This window comes from Corvus kubaryi, unplaced genomic scaffold, assembly GCF_017639235.1.
Source record: "Corvus kubaryi isolate FWS band 111438036 unplaced genomic scaffold, C.kubaryi_AGA036_p1.0 37396, whole genome shotgun sequence".
Taxonomy (NCBI): Eukaryota; Metazoa; Chordata; class Aves; order Passeriformes; family Corvidae; genus Corvus; species Corvus kubaryi.
The window spans coordinates 1,254,881-1,274,953 of record NW_024581135.1 but is presented as its reverse complement, the minus strand read 5'-3'; the positions used below and the strand labels follow the sequence as shown (position 1 = coordinate 1,274,953).

At 52.0% G+C, this 20,073-nt stretch overlaps 1 protein-coding gene across 2 annotated transcripts in view; it reads left to right on the top strand.

Annotated features, from left to right (window-relative positions):
• Positions 1 to 3,913: 3,913 nt before the first annotated feature.
• FMNL2 (formin like 2) overlaps positions 3,914 to 20,073 on the top strand; it is a 92,275-nt gene continuing 76,115 nt past the window's right edge. The window contains exon 1 of one of the 2 annotated variants that reach the window (XM_042040825.1): positions 3,914 to 4,103. In XM_042040825.1, coding sequence (XP_041896759.1) covers positions 3,987 to 4,103 — 117 coding nt within the window. In that variant the 5' untranslated portion in view covers positions 3,914 to 3,986. The remainder of the gene's footprint in view (positions 4,104 to 20,073) is intronic. The other variant, XM_042040827.1, reaches the window with a different exon arrangement.

Below are 20,073 nucleotides of genomic sequence, written 5' to 3'. Positions count from 1 at the left end.
CTCCTGCTGGGAAATCACGAAGGAGCTCCCGGCCGGGCTGAACCCCACCAGGAAACAACGCTCGTGTTGAGTTTGCTCACCAGTGGGATGGCAGCAATGTGGGGATCCCACGTCTGCTCCGGGGTGTCACCACCCCAGTTTGGCAGGGCAGGTGCCAGGGGCTCCTCCTCCAGATGTCCTTCAACTCCAGGTGCTCATCTTCACATCTCAGTGCTTCTTGGGCATTCTCCATCCCAGCTTTGCATCTGGCTTTAAACTCAATTTACACCTGGAGGGATGTTCAGCCTGGAGAAGAGAAGGCTCCAGGGAGAGCTCAGAGCCTCTTCCAGTGCCTGAAGGGGCTCCAGGAGAGCTGGAGAGGGACTGGGGACAAGGCCTGGAGGGACAGGACACAGGGAATGGCTTCCCACTGCCAGAGGGCAGGGATGGGTGGGATATTGGTAACAACACCACACTTGGCTTTGGTGGAGCTCCATCTGCTCCACACCAGTGTTGGAAGTGACGCCCAAGGATGTCAGCAGGGCCAGAGCAGGGCACAAGGAAATCAGATCCAAAGTTAATCATTTAATTTCCAGCACACAGAGGAAAATGAGAGGGCTGGTTAGCTGTGATCCTAATAACTCACTGCACTGGGACTGAGCATTTCCACCCTGCAGCTTCTGCAGGAGCTCGTTTTCCTTGAGAAGACTGCCCTCAGAAAGCAGCCCGTGATTTTTATATCTTTTTTTCATTTATTACAGAAAACCCCCTCTCCTAGGCAAGCTCAGCATTCAGGAGCTGCAATCAATAACCTCTCCTTAAGTGAGCCCTGCTCAGCTCACGGATGGACTTTATGGGTGCTCTACATCTTTATTATGAATGAACATCCTTGGCCACTGCTGAGCCAGGACCTGGCTATTTATTAAAGCTTCTCCAGCTTTTATCAGATCACCTGGAACTCCACTGAGATGGCAGCTCAGGATGCATCTGGAAGTGCTGAGCAGCAGGGAAAAGGAGGGTTCATAAACCAATCTTTTCCCTTCAGAGGTTCTTCTGTAGATAAATAAGTCCAGACTGCTTCAGGGGATTTTAGGAATGACTCAGCCCCGAAGTTCCAGCTCTTTATGTGGAGATTTTGGTGACAAACAGGCCAGTTGGGTCAGGGGAATTTAGGAATGACTCGTCCCCAAACTTCCAGCTTTTTATGAGGAGATTCTGGTGACAGACAGACCTTGAGGAAAGGCTGAGCAGTCTCATTCTCCAGTGAAATTCCACACAAGCTCGTGGCACGGAGCCCCTGCAAAGCTGGTATGGCCATTAATCCCGAGGCAGACAAAGAATTCCCTGGTGGCATCACCCGGTGTGCATTGCCCAGGTGCCTGGGATGAGCTCTGGGAACTGCACATTGTGTAGCTGCTGATTTTATTTGAATAAATAGATGTGAAAACAAAGGTCTCTTGTTTATTAGTTGTTATCCCAGAATAATTTCTTTGCATTGCACGAGCCAGCTAAGTCCCTTTTTTACTTACCCACACTAATTTCGGCACTTGCAAATGTCGACATCCCAGTTACAGACAACAACAAATTGCTTAAAAATCACCTTATCCTTTAAAAGAATTCTTTCCTTTGCTCTGCTGCATTGATGTTAAATGTTTGCTGTGTGTAAGGATGCTTAATTTCATTAAAAATTTTGCAAGGCTGGTTTTGACCTGAATATGCCTCAGCAGGATTTAGAGCTGCCTTTGACTTCTTGCTGAAGCCCAGGAATCCAGTTTATCCTGCAGTTTTCCCAACCTATCCCAGGTATTTGTGGCCAGCAGCAGCTCCCCGTCCCCCAGGGTCTCCCAGTGTCCAGAGGGAGGTAAAAATGCTGAGGTGATTCCCGGAATCCCAGAATATGCTGAGTTGGAAGGGACCCACAAGGATCATCAGAAAGCTATTGAGTGCTTCCATGGTGGGAATTATTGACTGGGAAAATTCTGGATTCCTCACACTGGAGTCAGTTTGTCGTTGTAGGTAATTGAAAGCCCCGCTGACAATTTGCTGCTGGGAGAGAGAAGGATCCACTGCTGGGGACTGTCTTCAGTCACTGTTCCCTGACCCTCCTCTGTTATCAGTGATACTCTAACGCTCCCTTATCTCACAGCAGTGTTGTGAAGCTTAATTAACTAATTAATCTTTCAAAGAATTGTGATGGTCTCAGATAAAAGACACGAGGCAAAGTATCTATTACCGGTTCCTTCACTATCGACAATGACGTTGTTATTAACTCCTGAGATCCCTCCGGGGTTTAAACCTTTGTTCATGAAGGATATTGCAAGATTTTTAGGCTTTTAACAAAGCAGTTTATGAAATTCTGAGCTGTTCCTGCAGCCTGCAGAGTGGGAAATCCACACCTTTGGCATCACTCAGGATCCTGGGCCACGTCCTGATGTTCTGTGGGCAAGGTGGGGAGTGAGCCAGGACAAGGTGTCGCTCCCCATCCCAGTTATGGATGTAGTACGTCTTTTTTTTTTAATTGGAATGAGCACATTTAATTAGTAGTGGCTTTAGAGCTCACACAGAGAAAAGCTGCCTGTCACTTCCATGGGTTTCCACTGCAGGATTGCATGTGCTGCCACACAGGATTCCCAGCGCTTCTGCGGCAGCTTCCTAAGCCGTGCCTCTGGCACAACTCCTATCCCAGAGAATGTAAATTAAGGAATGGTCATTTTCCAAACAGTGATGCTTATCCTCTTGCTTTCCCCCCCAAATTAATCTCCATGTGGATCATTTCCATGGCCAGGAATTTCCAGGAGGGGCAGCAGCACGAGTATTGTCATGAAGGTGAGAGCTGAGTGAAAATCGTTCTTCCCTGGAAGGATAGTGGAATGCTAATAGGGGACAGTGGGATATGGATTGGTGGAGGTGACAGGAGGGAATTACATCTTGGACTTGGGACTAAACCAGATGTGAGCACAGCACAGTCACCAAATGGGTTGATGGCATCTCCCAGGGTCAGGGTTCCAGGCTCCTCTTTCCTATGCAACCCTTGCATTCCTGGGATGCTGAAACCCCACCTTGGGGAGAACCTGCAGGAAACGATGAAGAAATGGGGGATAACACCTGAGGAATGGGCAGGTTTGACACGCTGGGGAGGATGAACCTCCTGATTACGCCCAGGCGGCTTCAGCTCAGTTACGGATCTGTTGGGGTGGTGAATCCATGGAGATCAATTACCCTGTTTGTCCTGATTTCAGTCACTCGGGATGTGGGCTGTGGGGACCAAGCGGGGCCACTGTCCTTGGGCACCTTTTTGGTGAGCAGCAGGAGCATGGCTTTCCACAGCAAAGGTCTAGAGTTAACCACAGGATCACGGAATCCCAGATGGGTTTGGGTTTAAAGGGACGTTACAGTCCATCCCATCCCACCCCTGCCATGGGCAGGGACACCTCCCACTGTCCCAGGCTGCTCCAAGCCCCAATGTCCAACCTGGCCTTGGGCACTGCCAGGGATCCAGGGGCAGCCCCAGCTGCTCTGGGCACCCTGTGCCAGGGCCTCCCTACCTTCCCAGGGAAGGATTTCTCCCGAATCTCCGCTCTCCCCCTGCCCTCGGTGTGAAGCCATTCCCTGTGTCCAGTCACTCTCGGCCAGTGCCAGCGCGGCCGCCGAGGCAAAATGGAGGCGGCGGGGTCTCCCCCACCCCCTTCCCCCCCTTTTCCACTTTCTTCCACCCCTTTCCAGGCATTCCCACCCTCGCCCGCGTCCCTCCCCCGGCCGGCGGCGGGACTACGAGTCCCATGGCGCCGCGGGCCGGGGGCGGAGCGGGGCTTTGTGCGGGCGGCATGCGGGGGAGCCGCAGCCGGGGCTGGAGCCGGAGCCGGAGCGAGCCCGCCCCGGGGGGAGGAGGGCGAGGGCGGCGAGCCATGACGGGCGGCGGCGCCGCGGAGCGCCCGCGGTGGTAGAGGGCGAGCGCGGGGCGCGGAGCCCGCCCGGCGCGGGGCGCGGAGCAGCGCGGAGGGGCCGCCATGGGCAACGCGGGGAGCGTGGACGCGCAGCAGACGGAGCTCAGGGCGCACAGCGTCCCCCTGAAGCTGCCCATGCCCGAGCCCGGCGAGCTGGAGGAGCGCTTCGCCGTGGTCCTGGTGAGCGCCGGCCCCATTGTCTGCGGGCAGCGCGGAGGGGCCGCCGGGGAGGAGCGCGGCGGGGGAAGGGGGGAGCGGCGAAAAGTTGGCTCGGGAGCCGGGGACGGGCACAGGTGGGCTCGGCCGGGCGGTGCCGCCCGCGGGACGGGGCCGCGGCTCTTTGTCTCGGCAGCCCCCCGAGGGCCGCCGTGCCCCGGCCCGGGCGGATCCCGGGGCCGGTTCGCCCGGCGCCGGCGGAGCGCAGCCCGCGGGCGGCCCCGGGGAGCGGGCGGTGCGGGAGCTCGGCCGGGGACACCCGCTCCTTCTCCTCCGGGGGACAGCCCGCTTCCGTGCCTCCCGGGACACCTCGGGCTTTCTCCTCCGGGGGACGCGGCGGTCCTTTTTCCCCGGGACGCCCCGGTCCTGTCCCCCCACCGGGGGCACCCCGGTCCTTCTCCCCCCGGAACATGCCGGGTTGTGTGCGGGGCAGCGGGGCCGGCGCTGGGCTGCCGGGTTTTCAGTTCAGCAGGACGGGTCGGTGTGTGAGATCAGCTCTCCGGGAAAGGGCTGTGCTTTCCCTGGGCGCTTCCCTGGGCAAACCTCCCGGTTCCTTGGGGTACCCAGGCGGCGCGGCTCGATGGTCGCGCCCCATCTCTTCTGCCGTGCCTTTTTCACTTGGAGCCACGTTTGCGTGTGGAACAGGGGCTGGGGGAGGAGGGCGAGCAGCTCCATGTGCGTGCCATGCCCTGCGCTCGCTGTAATGCCACGGGAGCCCGGCACGGCGAGAGCTGCCGGAGTAATTCCCGTCTCGCATCCCAGAGCCGCCCCCCCGCTCCGTGAACCGCTCCCGGCGCTGGGCGAGGATTCACAAACTGGTGTGTGTTGGGGATTATTTCTGGTTAGACCCAATTAGATTATCATGTCTAAGAAAAGAATAAGCCTATTCAGTCAGGAACCCCCACTGACGAGCCAAATGGCGAGTGAGATGTTACGATTATTAGGCACAGTGGAAAAAGCCTGGTGTCGCGTTGCTCTTGTCGGGGAAACACGGGGTCGTGTTAGAAACGGGAGATGCTCCCACAGGCGGCACATGGCTCGGAATCGAGTCTGGATTCATCTTTAACTACTAAAAGGGCTCCTGGCTCCGTCTGCGTGCGTGGTCTGCGGGAGGAAATCGGTGGGTTTGGGTTAGGGCGGATGGATGGGATCAGTAAAAGGCAGAGACGTCATTTGGGGAAGCGTTAGAAACGTGTAACGTAAATATGGGAGATAACAGCACCCAGCCTGTCATTGCCTGAGCTGCTTGAAAGCAGTGGATGGCCTCTGGTTTTAGAAGATGGACTTCAATTAAGGCTCAGAGTTCGAGTGCTGCAGCTTTGCTGGAGGGAGAGGCCGGCCATGCAGGTGGACAGTCTGTACAAACATGGTGTGGGATGATTTGCTCCCGTTGGTTTCTTCTCCCACTGGGAGAAGCTGCAAGATGGGGCTCAAGCACCACCAAAAATCACCTTCCTGCTGTTCTTGCAGCCAGCCGGGGGTGGCTGATGTTGCTGCGGCTTCCAGGAAATATCTGACCGGTTTATGAAAGAATAAACTGCCAGGCTGTCATTATTTTGTTACTCTGTGGCTCTGAGGGAGAGATGACTGTGCCACTGGTCAAACCCCAGAATGGGGCAGGCAGGAGAAGTGCAGGGATTAACGAGAAAGGAACGATTAGGGGGAAAACGATGAGGAATGTTTTCTGTGGGGAGAGAGGATTAGTCAGGGGATGCGAGTATGAAGAAGGAGATGCTGAAGGTTATAAGACTAAATCTCACCTATTTTATGTGCTGTCTTAAGAAATTAGCCTGGCACAAGCGTTGCTGGCACACTCAGAGCCCTGGCGAGGTCCCGGCGGGCTGTGCTGACAATACCAATTTTCATGTCTCTAATGAAATTCCCAAGGCTGATTTGGACTTTGATGAAGACGTTGAGTTGCTGTGTGCAGCTCTCGAGTCCTCACGCTGGGAGGGCTGTGTCTGTTTCTGTGTGGGGAAGGTCCCTCCTGTGTATTTTGAAGTTTTATTCTCTCTCCTCGTGCAGAGCAGGGGGCCCTGGCCCTCCAAACCACGAGGAGAGCACAGGCTGGCTGTGATTTCACCGTGAGTGCCGTGACACCAACTGGTTTATTTTTTCCACTTCAAACATGCTGTCCTGAGCTTCTCCAGGATCTCTGGAGTCCCTTCAGCGAGGGGATGGTGTGCCTGGAGGTGATGGACGCATGCCAGCTTGTGTTTGCTGGGTTGTTAAAGGAGTTTGTGTTGAGGAAGGGCTCTGGTGAGGTGGTCTGTCCACCTCGAACACGCACGGTCACCTCGAGCACACACAGTGACCCCCCTGCCTCCTGATCCTCCCTGAGGTACATAAATTGCAGGACATGATGGGCATTGCTCCAGGTCACATTTTTTTGGGTGAGGTTCTCAAATCTGTGCTCCTCGTGGCATCGGTGTTCCCAAGGATGTCCTGAGCCGACCGGAGGGCCAGTGATGGCACTGGCTGTGTCACCCCTCCTGGTCTGTTGGGCAGTAACATCAGGGTTTTCCCTGTGGATCTGTGTCTCCTGGTGCTGTTTTTGGCACTGCTGCAGTAGATGTGCTGCCACGGTTCATATGTTGAGTCTGTGCTGGTGAGGACTGGGGTCTGTGCCTGTGTTCCAGGAAGATGTGTTTATGGCGTGCACTTCAAGGAGGAAAATGTGGAGGATAACCCAAGAGAGATCCAGGTTTCAGTCTGTAAGCTGAGTGTTGTTTCTTCCATCCTCTCAAACTGATGGGAATTCTCCCCTTTTCCTGTGAAATAATTCCCTTACTCTCAGGGTTACACAACCATGTGAAGTCCAGGGAAGTAGTGGCATGGTTTTGCCACCGAGTTCCTGACTTGCCTGTGTTGGATCCCAGCTCTGGCTCTGCCTCTGAGCCTCCCAGCACTGGCACATCCCCTTGGGAACATCCCAGCCTTGTCCCTTCCCCAACGCTCTCTTCTCCTCGGCTGTGTTGGACACGTGGGCATAAATCCTGAATTCTGCTAGCCACCCCATGTCTGTCAGAGGAAACCACAGTTCAGCAGAGCGAGGGTGCCAGAAGTGTCCGTAGACGTGGTGGCACCGCTGCTGGGAGCCGTGGGAGCGAATCCCGGATTTCCAGCTCCTGCAGCAGGGTGGTCTCCCTGAACCCAGAACGGGGCTGTGCGTTTGCAGATGCCACGTGGTTTGGAGGAAGCAGCCAGGCCAGGCTTGGCAGGGGAAATCGCTGCCTAATGAGCTGTGATTGACATAATTTGACTGCTGGATTACAAATCTGCGGTGAGGTTAACAGGAAATATCCTCTTACCCCTCCGAGTAGGATCTGGGTGTACAAAGGACTCCTCTGTGCCCGCTGCTGTGGGATGGAGGGCTTGGCCAGAGGGTGAGGGAGGTGTCCCTGCCATCCCCAGGGAAGGTACTTACCTGGAGGCAGGGCAGCACCTCTGCTTTGCCCACAGGAGCATCTTCCTTCCGCTGGAATTTCCTTCTTCGCCCTCAGTTTTGTCCGAGCGTCGTTTTCCATCCCAGGGAAGGCAGTTTGAGTGTCTCCTGCTGAAGAATTTGGAAGCTCAGTGTGAAAACTCCTAATGTTTCCCAGCTGTTTCTCTGTTCCCCTTCCTCATTGTCTATCAGATATGTTAGGCATTGTTTTATAAAATATATATATATATGGTTTAAGATCTGCAAATCATTATGAAGCACGGCATGGCTGCAGGAAATATCCGTGGGATGGGATGAGCTTCCCTGCTTTGGTGGGGCACTGGATTCCTTGTTGTGATTCCTAAATTCCTGATACAAGTGGGAGTGGTACTGGAAGGTGAGAGACCCTAAAGCAAGTTTAGGAATCTTCAGGAAAAGGAGATTTGTAAAATTCAGGTCTCAAAAAGACCTGTGGGGTTTCCTTGTTGAGGCCTCAGCTTTGACAGGCTCCTGCCACTGGGGTTTTTCCACGAGGTCTCCTTGAAATGATTGGGGCAGTGACGCTTTTGCTTGAATAAACAACCTGATAAATCACAATGTTAAATGTATATATTTCAGAGGGGTTAAATGTACAGCAGTGCTGGGTGGTGACACTTCTGCCCAGCTGCTTTGTCAGGCAGGGGGTGGCATTTTTAAGTTTTTCCACCCAGACATGACAGGAGAACATTTTTTGTAAAAGTGATTTTTTCCTTGCAGTGTCTGGAATACGAGGGTGCTGTGGTGCGTATTTAGCTGCTGGTAACCCTGCTAAAATTAATTGCAGCTCCTGGAAACCTTAAAAAATGGCTGGGCTGATGTAGATGCATTTATTTTTCTGTGTACCGTTTCTCCATGCCAAATAATCCCATTAATTTGGGTGATGGTGGAGGGATGAACCCTCTAAATTACACATTAAATTTTGTCTAAGATGAACAACAGCAGCTCAAGCAAAACCTCTGCCTTTACCTTTAACCTGCACCATCCTCTTTCCTCAGAGCATTGAAGCTTTATCAAACATCTCCATCAGCTTCCTTAACCCTGTGTGCAAGGTAAGGGGGCTTTTATTGTTTTTATTTTGTCTCCACGAGCAAGGTCGTGCACAAGCTGGCCCCGAGGTGTGAGATGGTCTCTTGTGCACTACTCCACGTCATGGGTGATGCTAAAGAAAGAATTGGAGAGGTGCAAGATGAAATTCAGAGTTTACAAGGTGGTCTTAAATAAAACAGTAGCTCTTGAGGGGTTTTCGATGGGTGATTGAACGACTTGAAGCCACGGGTGGCTGCCTGCAGGCTTTCATTTTAAAAACAGAATCACTTTAGCTTTTCCTGCTGCATGAGGAGGTATTAAAGGGCACAGAAACTTCTCCCCCTGAACAGCCAAACTCAGCAGAACGCAAACCCAAACCAAAATGTTTGATTTCCTCACGTGTTTTCAAAAGTACCTTGGTGTTTTTACTGTATTTTTGGATTGTTGGACAAAGACTCTGAATTATTCAGGCAACTTCTTACAGACTCCAACCCCTTTTGGGATAAAACATCCATGTGAAGGTGTCTGTGGTAATTACCAGCCCGTGTCCTGTGCTTGTGTGGCTGCTTTGGAAGGGGAGTGTTTTCCCCTGCTGGAATTTTGGGTGCTCCTTCCAGCTGCAGAGGGGATTGGGCTGGTGTTCCATGTGGGATCAGCACCACCCCTGGTTTAACAGGGTCCAGGCAGTCTCGTGCTCTCATTTGGAGTCCAGCACCTGCTGAATGAATGAATTTTCCTTCCCAGTCTGTCAGAAGAAGTGGTTTAAATCTGTCACCTTGCTCTGGAGCTCGTCAGGGTGAATGACCCTGCAGGAGTAGCTGGTTTTGTTTTCCTCGTTATCTCTTGCTCAGGATCCATCCTAAAATGAAACCAACCTTTGACATTCACTTTCTGATTTTAGTTTGGTCACTGGGAGGTTACTGAGAGGCAAACCTTGTGCCATCCTTGTGTTTTTCCCCAAACACACTTTTAGTTTGGAGCTTTCTGTTCGTTTTCCAGGCTGTTGCTGTTCTTCCAACTCAGTAGTGGGGAAGGGGGGATGAATACAGCCCAGTGTTCCCTCTGGAGGTGGAAAATCCCTGGGACTGGTGGCAGTTTTGCTTTGCTTTGCTGACCCAGCCACGGCTTGTGACACTCGCTTTGGGCTTCTGGAGTGGCTGGGAAGGGTCCTGGGGCAGGTTTGTGCTCCAGGGGCACCAGCACTGCTGTGCCCGGGTGAAAGGGCTGGCACTGGTGCCCACTGTGGATTTATGGCACAGGGAATGTGAGGCCCCTTGGGTTTTGCTGCAATTCCTGCTGCACAAGCTGTTGTCGGAGTTGGTGATGTCCGTCAGGAGAGTTTGGTGCCACTTTTGCATCTCCCACTGTCCCAGGCTGCTCCAGGCCCCAGTGTCCAGCCTGGCCTTGGGAACTGCCAGGGATCCAGGGGCAGCCACAGCTTCTCTGGACACCCTGTGCCAAGGGCCTCACCACCCTCCCAGCCAGGAATTCCTTCCCAATATCCTGCCTAACTTTGGTGCCTTGGAGAGACACCAAGGGCGGCCCTGTGGGCTCCTGCTGCCATCACCAACCCCTTCTGCCCCTGGACCACCAGGACACAACCTCTGAAAAGGCACAGAATCCCAGGATGGCCTGGCTTGGGAGGGACCTTAAAGCCCGTCCCATCCGTCCCCTGCCATGGCAGGGATACCTTTCCCTGTCCCAGGCTGCTCCAAGCCCCAATGTCCAACCTGGCCTTGGGCACTGCCAGGGATGGGGCAGCCACAGCTGCTCTGGGAGTAACCCGGATTTCTGGGATTCTGTGGTCCATAGCCAGCCCTGCCTCTCTCCTGGGCTGGCCGGGGTCTGGCAGGGCAGGCTGGCACCCGGCTGTGCCCGGAGGAATCCGTGGTGGAGCTGTGGCACCGTGACCCTGCACGGAGCTCAACTGGAGAGCTCTCCCCGGCACGAGAACATGAATTATGCAGAAGATGCTAATGCAGCAGCACTTCAGCACCAGTGTATTTGTAAGCATCTGGGCTGCCTCTTGGGTTTGAATCGAGCACTTTCTGATCAGGATCAAAACGCTTCCCCGTGCAGCAAGCCAGGCACAAGAAGGGCTTGGTTTTCCCGGTCCCCTTCCGTGTCCTCGGGAGGTGCGGGGACAGCGGGAGGCTGGAGCTGTGGCTCTGGAGGGTTTTTCCTCTCTGCTGGGAGGTGTAAATGGGGTTTTTCTTTGGTAACCATACAACTGGACTTTCAAACCAGCAGAGCAGTTTGCAGTGTGCCTGCAGGCAGGGGTGGTGATTCGGCTGCCGGGGGATTTCCATGGTGAGCAGTGTGCAGCCACATTTTAGACAAACTCAGCTTAATTATTGTTTTCTTTGTTTGGAGGAGTCCATCTGGGAATTCGGCATGGGAAATAAGTGACACTGACTTGTTCAATTTGATTTATACTTGGGTTGGAGAAAATCTCTACCCCGAGCCTCCAGCAGTGCAGCATCCCTGGGGCCAAAGGGCTCGGGCTGGTCAGGTACCAGCACTTGGAGCTGCTGGTGCTTAAAATGTGGGAATTTCCCATTTATCACATCCTGATTTCAGTTCTGGAGGGTCAGTGTAGTGAAATGAGCAGGTTTTCATCATTTCATGCCCTTTCACCAGTTGGCCCCAGAGGCTGTGCTCCCGCCCATGTTGTTGCTGAGAAATGCCGTGCTCCCAGTTAGTTCTGCTCCAGTTTAGGTTGGATCTCAGGGAAAGGTTCTTCCCCCAGAGGGTGCTGGGCACTGGCCAGGCTCCCCAGGGAATGGGCACGGCCCCGAGGCTGCCAGAGCTCCAGGAGCGTTTGGACAGCGCTGCCAGGGATGCCCAGGCTGGGAGTGTTGGGGTGTCTGTGCAGGGTTGGAGTGGGTGGTCCCTGGATCCCTTCTGGCTCAGGATATTCCCTGATTCTGTGACCTGTGGGTGGTGAAAGGTCTGTGATGTGCACCCCTGTTTTAACAGAGCATAGTTTCACTTGCACTCCTTGCTCTGACCCTGATGTGCTCTGCAGTTCCAACAACCCAAGATGCACGGAATTCCGTCCGGATATACTGGAAAACACAGGCATTAATCTGTCCCAGGCTTTGCCTCTTCCCAAAACAACGCCTTTCACGAGGGTTTCAGTGCAGCGAGACTTGGCTAATGTATAACCTGTGTACGCTGTGCTCTCAGTAACATATTGCAGAAATCCAGCATGTGCTGCTTTTCAGTTTACCCTGGGATCTCTTTAACAAAACAAGTGTTTGTCTGCGGGGACTGCGCAGCGTTAAACATACATTTGGGGAGGATAGTCATAAAGCACCAGAATAGGGGCATTGTCCTGGAAATGAATGCTCCTCACATGAGAGCTGGGCCATGCTGGACCTCCAGGACTCGGCAGTGCAGCTCTTGAGAGCGGCTGTGTGTCCCGGATCATGAGCTGGAGCCGTGCCCGGCGCTTCCCGACGTTGGAGAGGCAAGCGGGGACACCTCAGCACGGTGGCTCTGGGAACTGTCCTGCTCCTGGGACAGCACTCCCAGAGCCTGGGCTGGGCCCCAGGGAGGGATCCCGTGGCAGGAAGATCCATAGGAAAACTCCCAGAGGTTACGACTTCCCTCATCATGTTGCCTGAGCAGCACAGAGCAGTGTTAGCCATGGAGGGACGGGACACAGGGAATGGCTTCCCACTGCCAAAGGGCAGGGATGGATGGGATATTGGGAAGGAATTGCTGTCTGGGAGGGTGGGGAGGGGCTGGAATAGAATTCCAGAGCAGCTGTGGCTGCCCCTGGATCCCTGGAAGTGTCCAAGGCCAGGCTGGACATCGGGGCTTGGAGCAGCCTGGGATAGTGGGAGGTGTCCCTGCCCATGGCACTGGATAATCCTTAGTGTCCCTTCCATCCCAAACCTCTCTGGAATTCTGTAGCTCCAGCCTCCTGCCCTTTCAGAAGCTGTGTGCTGGTGGCCCAGGGGCAGAAGGGGTTGGTGATGGCAGCAGGAGCCCCCAGGGCTGCCCTTGCTGTCCCCAGAGTTTGTGGGCAGCTCCAGCCGCTCTCCCCACGTGGGTGTTGGCTGAGGGCAGGATTTGCTCCAGGACAGAACATTCCTGAGCCTTCCAGAATCATGCGAAGAAATTTTAGATTTTTTAGTGTGTGTTTGGGTGTTGTGAGAGATGCCTTAAAAAATACAAAAATTCCTTTTTTTTTCCCCCCTTCTTTTTAATATATATTATTTGGCCAGAAATCCTTTACTATAAAAGGACTTGGGGCAGCTCTAGATTGTACATCTGTTCCTTGTTTGTCTGCGAAATGACTGCACAGTGGAGGCCAAAAGCAGAGAATAGAGGGTTGTACAAATTGGCAAAGTTGCTGAAGTCTTTCAGAAGCCAGTAATTACAATGAAGAAGCAAATTGTTCAATCCAGAAATCCTGGCTGTTCATCCATCCAACATCCTGGCGTGTCCCCCTGTGATTCCCCTTGTCCTGCTTTCCAAAGGACAGAGAACTATCCCAGGCCCACGTGGGGCAGGTTTGGAGCTGGGTGGGTGGCACCGTTACCCAGAGGGTCTGGGAGGTGATGGGAATGGCTTGGCTGAGTTTATGCAGCACTTTCCTGACACAGGTTCCCAATAATTTAGTGTGTTTGGGAGTGCTTCAAAGGCCTCTCTGCCCAGCTCTGAGCCTTGCAAGTGCAGATGATCAAATAAATTAACTATCACAAATATTTAACTTAAAGCCTGCTCAAACAGCAGCTTTGATGTCGAGAGTGTGTGGGGGAGCCTCTGTGTGCCCGTGCACTCTCACAGGGACCCTGGGTGAGCGTTGAATTTGTCTCTCCTCTCAGATATAAGAAGCCTAAAGCTGGAGATGTAAATAATTATTAATTACATTTGTTATTCCCCCTCCGTGGGCAGCAGGGACACGGCGCTGGTTGGCATCGGGGTGAATTATGGCACAAGGAGTTTTATTGGGAAGCTGATGGAAAACAGATTGAACAGTGCAGTCACACTTTTAGGGGACTGTAGGGTTGGCCATGCCATCCCTACAAAGACCTTTGGCTCAGGAGTGATTTGCCATGGCACTGGTGCCAGGTGTGGGCACAACTCTCTCCGGGTAACCGGAATCCATTTGACGTCGGGATAATTATTAAAGCTCCATGGGTTGAGGCAGGAAGTGTTTGGTAATTAATTTGATCCTTGTGTGATAGCAGCTGCTTACAGGTAGCTCGGGTGGATGGCTGTGAGCTGTTGGCTGAGAACTGCAGCTTCCTGAAATAGTCTGGGAGTTGTCACGGCTTCCCGATGATCCGCTCGCGGGGAGTTGTGTCTGAGAGCTCAGCTCTGCTCCGTGTCAGAGCTTCAGCTGCAGATTCCTGTTCTCTTGATCATCTAAATGAGTATCTGAGTGTGGCAAATGCGCGGTGTTCCGTTTGCTAAGTGAAACAAGAACTTCTGTGCTTGACGGGCGTTTTTTAGCCATGAATTTTTCAGGAGCCTCTGGCGGTGCTGTGGAGGAAGGTGAGGAGTGAGAGGGGCTTGGAGCAGCCTGGGATAGTGGAAATATCCCAGGGGTGGGGTGGGATGGGCTTGAAGGTCCCTCCCAACCCAAACCATTCCGGTATTCCACAGGTCTGTGCCTGAGCAGACGGATGAAGTGCACAAAACACTGTGGGGAAAACGCTTTGCTTCTTAAATTTTGGTTTTTGACTCCTTTAATATGAGACCCTGTGGGGCCTGGGATGGTCAAGGGTGTTCTCCTTGTTACTGTGCTGACCACACCCAGGAGAAGTGGGAGATTCAGCTGACTTGGATCAAATGGCAGAAGAATGGGGGAAGAGGAATTTGGGAAGCTGAGTCTCAGACTGTGCACGGATTAGAGGGGAATGACCTTTCAGCTCAGCCCACACAGGGCTTACAGGGTCAGGTGTGTGACTGGTGACCTTTTCTCCTGTCTGAGGCAGCTCTTGCTCACTCTGACTCTGCAGAAGCTTTGGGACCATTCCCAGCTCTGCCTTTGTTGGCCATCACTTGGTAAGGGAGCAAGAGGTATTTTCCAGAAATAAATCTGTGCCTATTCCTGGAAATCCAGCCTGTTCTGAGCAGAAGGCAGGTGGGCTTCCTCCGTGCTAGGGAATGATTCTGTCAGATTTAAGTGCTTCAATTAGATCATAAAAGAAATTGTGCAAGAGTTCCCATGAGCTGAGTCCTTCCCTGCTGAACACCAGGATCCCTGTTCCCTCAGCAGCGAGGGGGATGCAAATGAATTCCTTGTTCCAGAGGGCAGGAAAACCAGCCCTCAGTTTTCTCCTGCACCCTTGGATATGGCAGACCCAAGGTATCCTGAGCTGGATTTGCAGGGAAGAGGAGGAATTGGGATACCTGCAAACACCAGCGAGGCAAAAATTGATTAAGCATGAAATTCTTCTCTGGCAGTGAATTCTCTGCTGGCTCGGGGACAAAAGGTTGCACAACTGAAAGGGAAAAGGAATTTTATTTGGAAAGCTCAGAGCTATTGTTTGTTTGGTTTTGCTCATGTTTATTTTCTGTCTGATGGCAGATCTTTGTTAAAGGTGAATTATCCCTTCTGTTCAGCAAGTGGAGTGAAAACAGCCCCGATGCACTTGTGAGGCATTCAGGGAATTGTTGGAATTGTTAGAATTGTTTGAGGTGCTCCGAGGAAGTGCTTGGGGATACTTGAGGTGCAAGAACCCGAGTGTCACTTGTGTTTCTTGTTCTGGTATTGGAACAGCCCAGACAGTACATAAATAAATGTACAGAGGCACTGAAGCATTACAAACAATGCCTGTTATAATATTTTAAGTTTGACCTACAGGTTTATTTGGGTACCATGTCCCAGCTGCTGCTGCTGTGCCAAAATATTTCCCAGAAAAGATGTGGAAGAAGAAAAGCTCCTTCTCTCTTTAACACTGGGAAAATTCAGATTTGGATTTATTCCAGCTCAGAAGTGATGGGTTTGGGAATTCCTGGTGAAGAAGATGTTCCTGCTGTGACAGCTCAGGGTCTGCCCCAGGGCCACCCATCCCTGGGCTCCCAGGACAGCCACGTTTGAGCTCTTTGGGGCACCACAATTTCCTGCAGCAGGGCCTTTCCCACAGAGATACCAGGGAAAACAGGGAGTCCTTCACTGAGCTGTGGAGCTGCGTAGCCAAAACACTGATTAAGGGCTGGAATGGGGCTGCCTTATCCCGCCGAGCTTCCAGCGGCGCTGACCTTGTGCTGGGGGATGCCACATCCATGGGGGATGCCACGTCCATGGGCACGGCTGCTCTTCCTCTGGAAGCTCCATGCCCAGACCTCCAGTGCTCAGGAATGACCCCGTTTTGTTTCCCAAGGTGCCGAATTCTGGCTGTTTCCTTGTCTTTTCAATTAGCAGAGATTTTTCGTTTTCTGCTTCTTCCCTCGATCAGCAAATTTTGGGCCAAAACTTTCCCTTTCCTCCCCGGAGCTGGAAGCAGCAGCTCTTGCAGCATCTCAGTGCACCATGATAACAGTAATAATAATAATAATAATAACAACGATAAAGGCTTCAGACAGTGATTAAAAGAGCAGATTTATGGATTTTTCTGGCCAGACTCCATCCTTGGAGATGTCTGTGCGGGTCCTTCCCTCAGGGATCGCACACAGCCAAGGGGGGAGGTCGCTCCTTGGCAAAGGTGGTGTTTGTGGTGCTGTCCCTGCCCCGTTCCTGGCTCCGTGGCAGGCAGGGATGGGACATTCCAGGCCATTCCCAGTGCAGCTGTGGGAGCTCAGCCCGCTCCCTCTGCCCGCGGTTCTCTGGGAGCGTTTGGAACTTCGTGGGAGGGAATGTGGCTGGAGAAATATCAACGTGCCACGAGCAGATCTGCTTCATTAGGGAGCAGGGTTTAACTTCTTCTGCATTAGTAGGAGGCTGAACTGTGGTGTTTGTGTGCTCGGGGTGGAGGAGGGAGGGATCTGCGCGCTGTGTCTGAGCAGCAGGGAGCAGTTGGGTGATGTGGGATGGAAATCCGTCAAAATGGGAAAGATGGGGAAAAGAAAAACCCCCGAAAGCTGGGTCTGCTGTCCCACAGCCACCCCTGACTTGCTGGGGGAAATCCTGTCTGGAATGCTGTGCTGAGATGCACAGGAGTGGCTGTGGGAAGTGATGCCAGTGGCAAGGGTAGCTTTAGGTGGGATACTGGGAAGGAATTCCTGGCTGGGAGCATGGGGAGGTCCTGGGACGGAATTCCCAGAGCAGCTGTGGCTGCCCCTGGATCCCTGGCAGTGTCCAAGGCCAGGCTGGACATTGGGGCTTGGAGCAGCCTGGGACAGTGGGAGGTGTCCCTGCCCGTGGCAGGGGTGGGATGGGATGGGCTTTAAGGGCTCCTCCATCCCAAACCAGTCTGGGATTCCGTGATTCCTCTTCAGGGGATGCTGTGATTTAAGGAGGGGGCATTTCCCTGTTCCATCACTGCTGCACTTCCCTGGTCTGGCAGCTGAGGATGCCCAGTCTGTGACCAGCCCAGTGATCTCTTCTACCACGTTTTTCTCATGTTAGGATTATTTATTAGGAATATTTTCCCACTCTCCATCTCCTGGTTTTTGTCTGGAGCAGCCTTTCCCAGCAGCTGGGATCTCTGAGCAGTGTCTCCTGTTCCTGCCAGGAGAACCCAGTGTCTTCCCATTGTTCCCTGGTGTGTTTGTGCAAATCCCGTGTAGCTCTGATGCCATTTCCCCTACTTTTGTGTCACATTCTGGTATCTGGAAAATGTCACCAAATGTTTCAGCTGTATAAGAAATCAGAATAGAAACCTTTGGTTTTGGGTGAGCTGCCTGCCATCGCTGCTCCCTCAGGGTTCAGGATCCCTCGGGGAATGCTCTGGACTTTTCCCAGTGCAGGACTGTATCCAACAGGCTTATCCAGGTGTTAGCACAGTCCCTCAGTTCCCATGCAGCACTGGAACTCCTGTAAAATAAGAAAGGCTTTCTTTTACTCTAAATAAAACAAGAGCTGCACTTACAAGCCTTTCTGAACAGACTTTTCAGGTTGCGTTTTACACTGGATACTTTCCTTCCTTCCCTCTGTTCAGTGCTGAACCCCTCAGCTGTCATGAAAATAGAAAACTTTCTTTTTTTTTTTCATTTTAATAGGCAACATCTTTTTCCCAGAGTCCCTGGGTTGTGGTAGCACCACATTGTGCAGGGTTTATGTTTCATGAGCAACCATTTCACTTGGTCATACCCAATTTAAGTTCTAGGCAGTTTTTTACCCGTCTTTCACTTAATAGTTAAATCATCTGGAAAACAGATTTGAGTTTTTACATTGTGTGGGTTTTTTTCTGAGGTAAAACCAGTCTGAAAATCACCATAAGTGCTCTTCAGTGTGCAGGGCTGGAATGATGTCCCCCCTCAGCGTGGGATACGGTAGGAACAGTTTAATAGTTTTTAAAATTCAATGTAATCAGGGCAGTGCCTTGGGTTTGGCTGTCAGTGGTTGATTAAATGCCACAGATTGGTGCTTTTTACCTTCATGTGAGAGCTTCCCTTTCCTTAGAGCAGCATTCCAACCTAAAATGGGATGTTATCAAATCCCATAGATCAAATCCTCAAAAATCCCTTTTAGACATCAAGTGATTCCTGTGAACTTCTGAATCAGGAAGCCAAGGAAAGCCTGCAATGAGATTGAATAAACTCCATTATCCCAGTATTTGTGCATAAGATGAATGGAATAATAGGAAAAGCAGAGCTTTGTGCCTGGATCCCATTTCTTCCTGGGAAATGAGTTGGGAGAGTTGAATGGGATGGAGACAGTGCTTCCAGCAGAAGAATTGATGCTAATTGACAGCTGATGGATCAGCAATTTTCCAAACAAAAATGGGGAGCGGGCAGCCTCACGTTCTGCAGGCTGAAATGGGATCATTTGGAGTAGAAAATCCAGGGAGAAACAAAGCACGAGCCCATTCCGATATAGCAGTGGAGTGCTAAAAAATGCAGGAATTGTGTAGGATTGGGTAATCTGACAGATCCTCGTGGGATGGTCAGAAATGCTGCTGCCCCAAGCCAGTCACGTTTCTCGCCCAACCAAAGAGATTTTTGTCTCTGGAAATGTCTCATTTCTGGAGTGACTTCCAGCTCTCCAAGTAAAGTGTTATTTTTGTCTTTACGTAGGAATATTAGAGCTGGAATTCCAGCAGAGGTGTTGGGATTCATGAGGGATGGATGCCTGGAATGGGTGTTAGATGAAGATGCTTTCTCTTGAATGTCGGTATTTAGGGCAAAGTTCTGTAATGTGGTTTTTAGGAGGTGATGCAGGAAAAGGCCTCTGGTCCTGGGGAAGGAGCTGGGAATGAAACCAGGATTCCTCGATCCAGGGAGTTACTTGGGAGCTAGGGAAGAGCAGATGTCCTTGTTGGGTGCTGTGTGCCAGGTTTTGTGTGCTAGGGGGGCTGCAGAGTGCAGGTAAGAGACTGAAGTTCCTGCTGAGCACAGGAAAGGCCAGATAGTTTTAATTTCGGATTTTATCACCCTGGTGCTCTTGGTAGGAGATGGAACTTGGAGCAACCTCTGCTGCCAGCACAGGGGACAACCCTGAGGTGACAACCCTTCCTCAGTGTAGCCCAGAGAGCTGCTGCTCCCCAAAATCCCTGGAGAAATGCGTTTATCCCCCCAGCCTGCCCAAGGGATCATCCAGGAGCACGTGGATGTGTGAGGGAGAAGCTGGGATTGTCCTCACCAGGGTGGTTGTGCAGCAGCACGATGGCTTTTCCCCTTAGCTGCTTCTGAGGATATTCTAAAGCTGTTAAAAGCAGGGGGGAAAAGGGAATTCAGCTGTTCCCAAGCAGTGAATGACCTGTTCTGTGGTGTTTAATACTCACCTTGTTCATCACTTGCAGCACAACTTGGGCAGTTCATTTTAAGGTTTGAGATAGAATAGATTTGCTGTTGTCTCATCCCGTGTGTTGAATTTCTCAGATTTATTGATCTCAGACACCCTCTTTTCATTCTGTTGTTTTGGTGCTTGGGAAAGGATATTTTTCTTTCCCTTTTTCTTCCCCATTTGGAGCCTGGTGTGTGGCAGGGCATCCCTGACTCCTCTCACACTTTCTACACCTTTTTAAGTGCTCAAGACTCTTGAATTGTCAATATTTTTATGCCTTTTTGGATCTGGTTTTGTGAAATCCTTCCTGATGCTGGAATAATTCATGTTTACTGTTGTTTGTGGCACCTCTCACCTCTTCATATTCTCCATCCCAGCAGTTTATAGATTTTTATTCTTTTATGCATTACTCCAACCTGAATCTGAAGGTGGAGGAGTTTAACTCATCCCATCTCGCTGTATTTTGAGCCAAGGTGGTTGGTGAGCCCAGAAAATGCTCCTTTATTTTTGTGTATTCCCTTCCCATGGCCACCTCCCTTCCAGTGGTTGTCTCCTCCTTCTCCTCCTTCTCCTCCTTCTCCTCCTTCTCCTCCTTC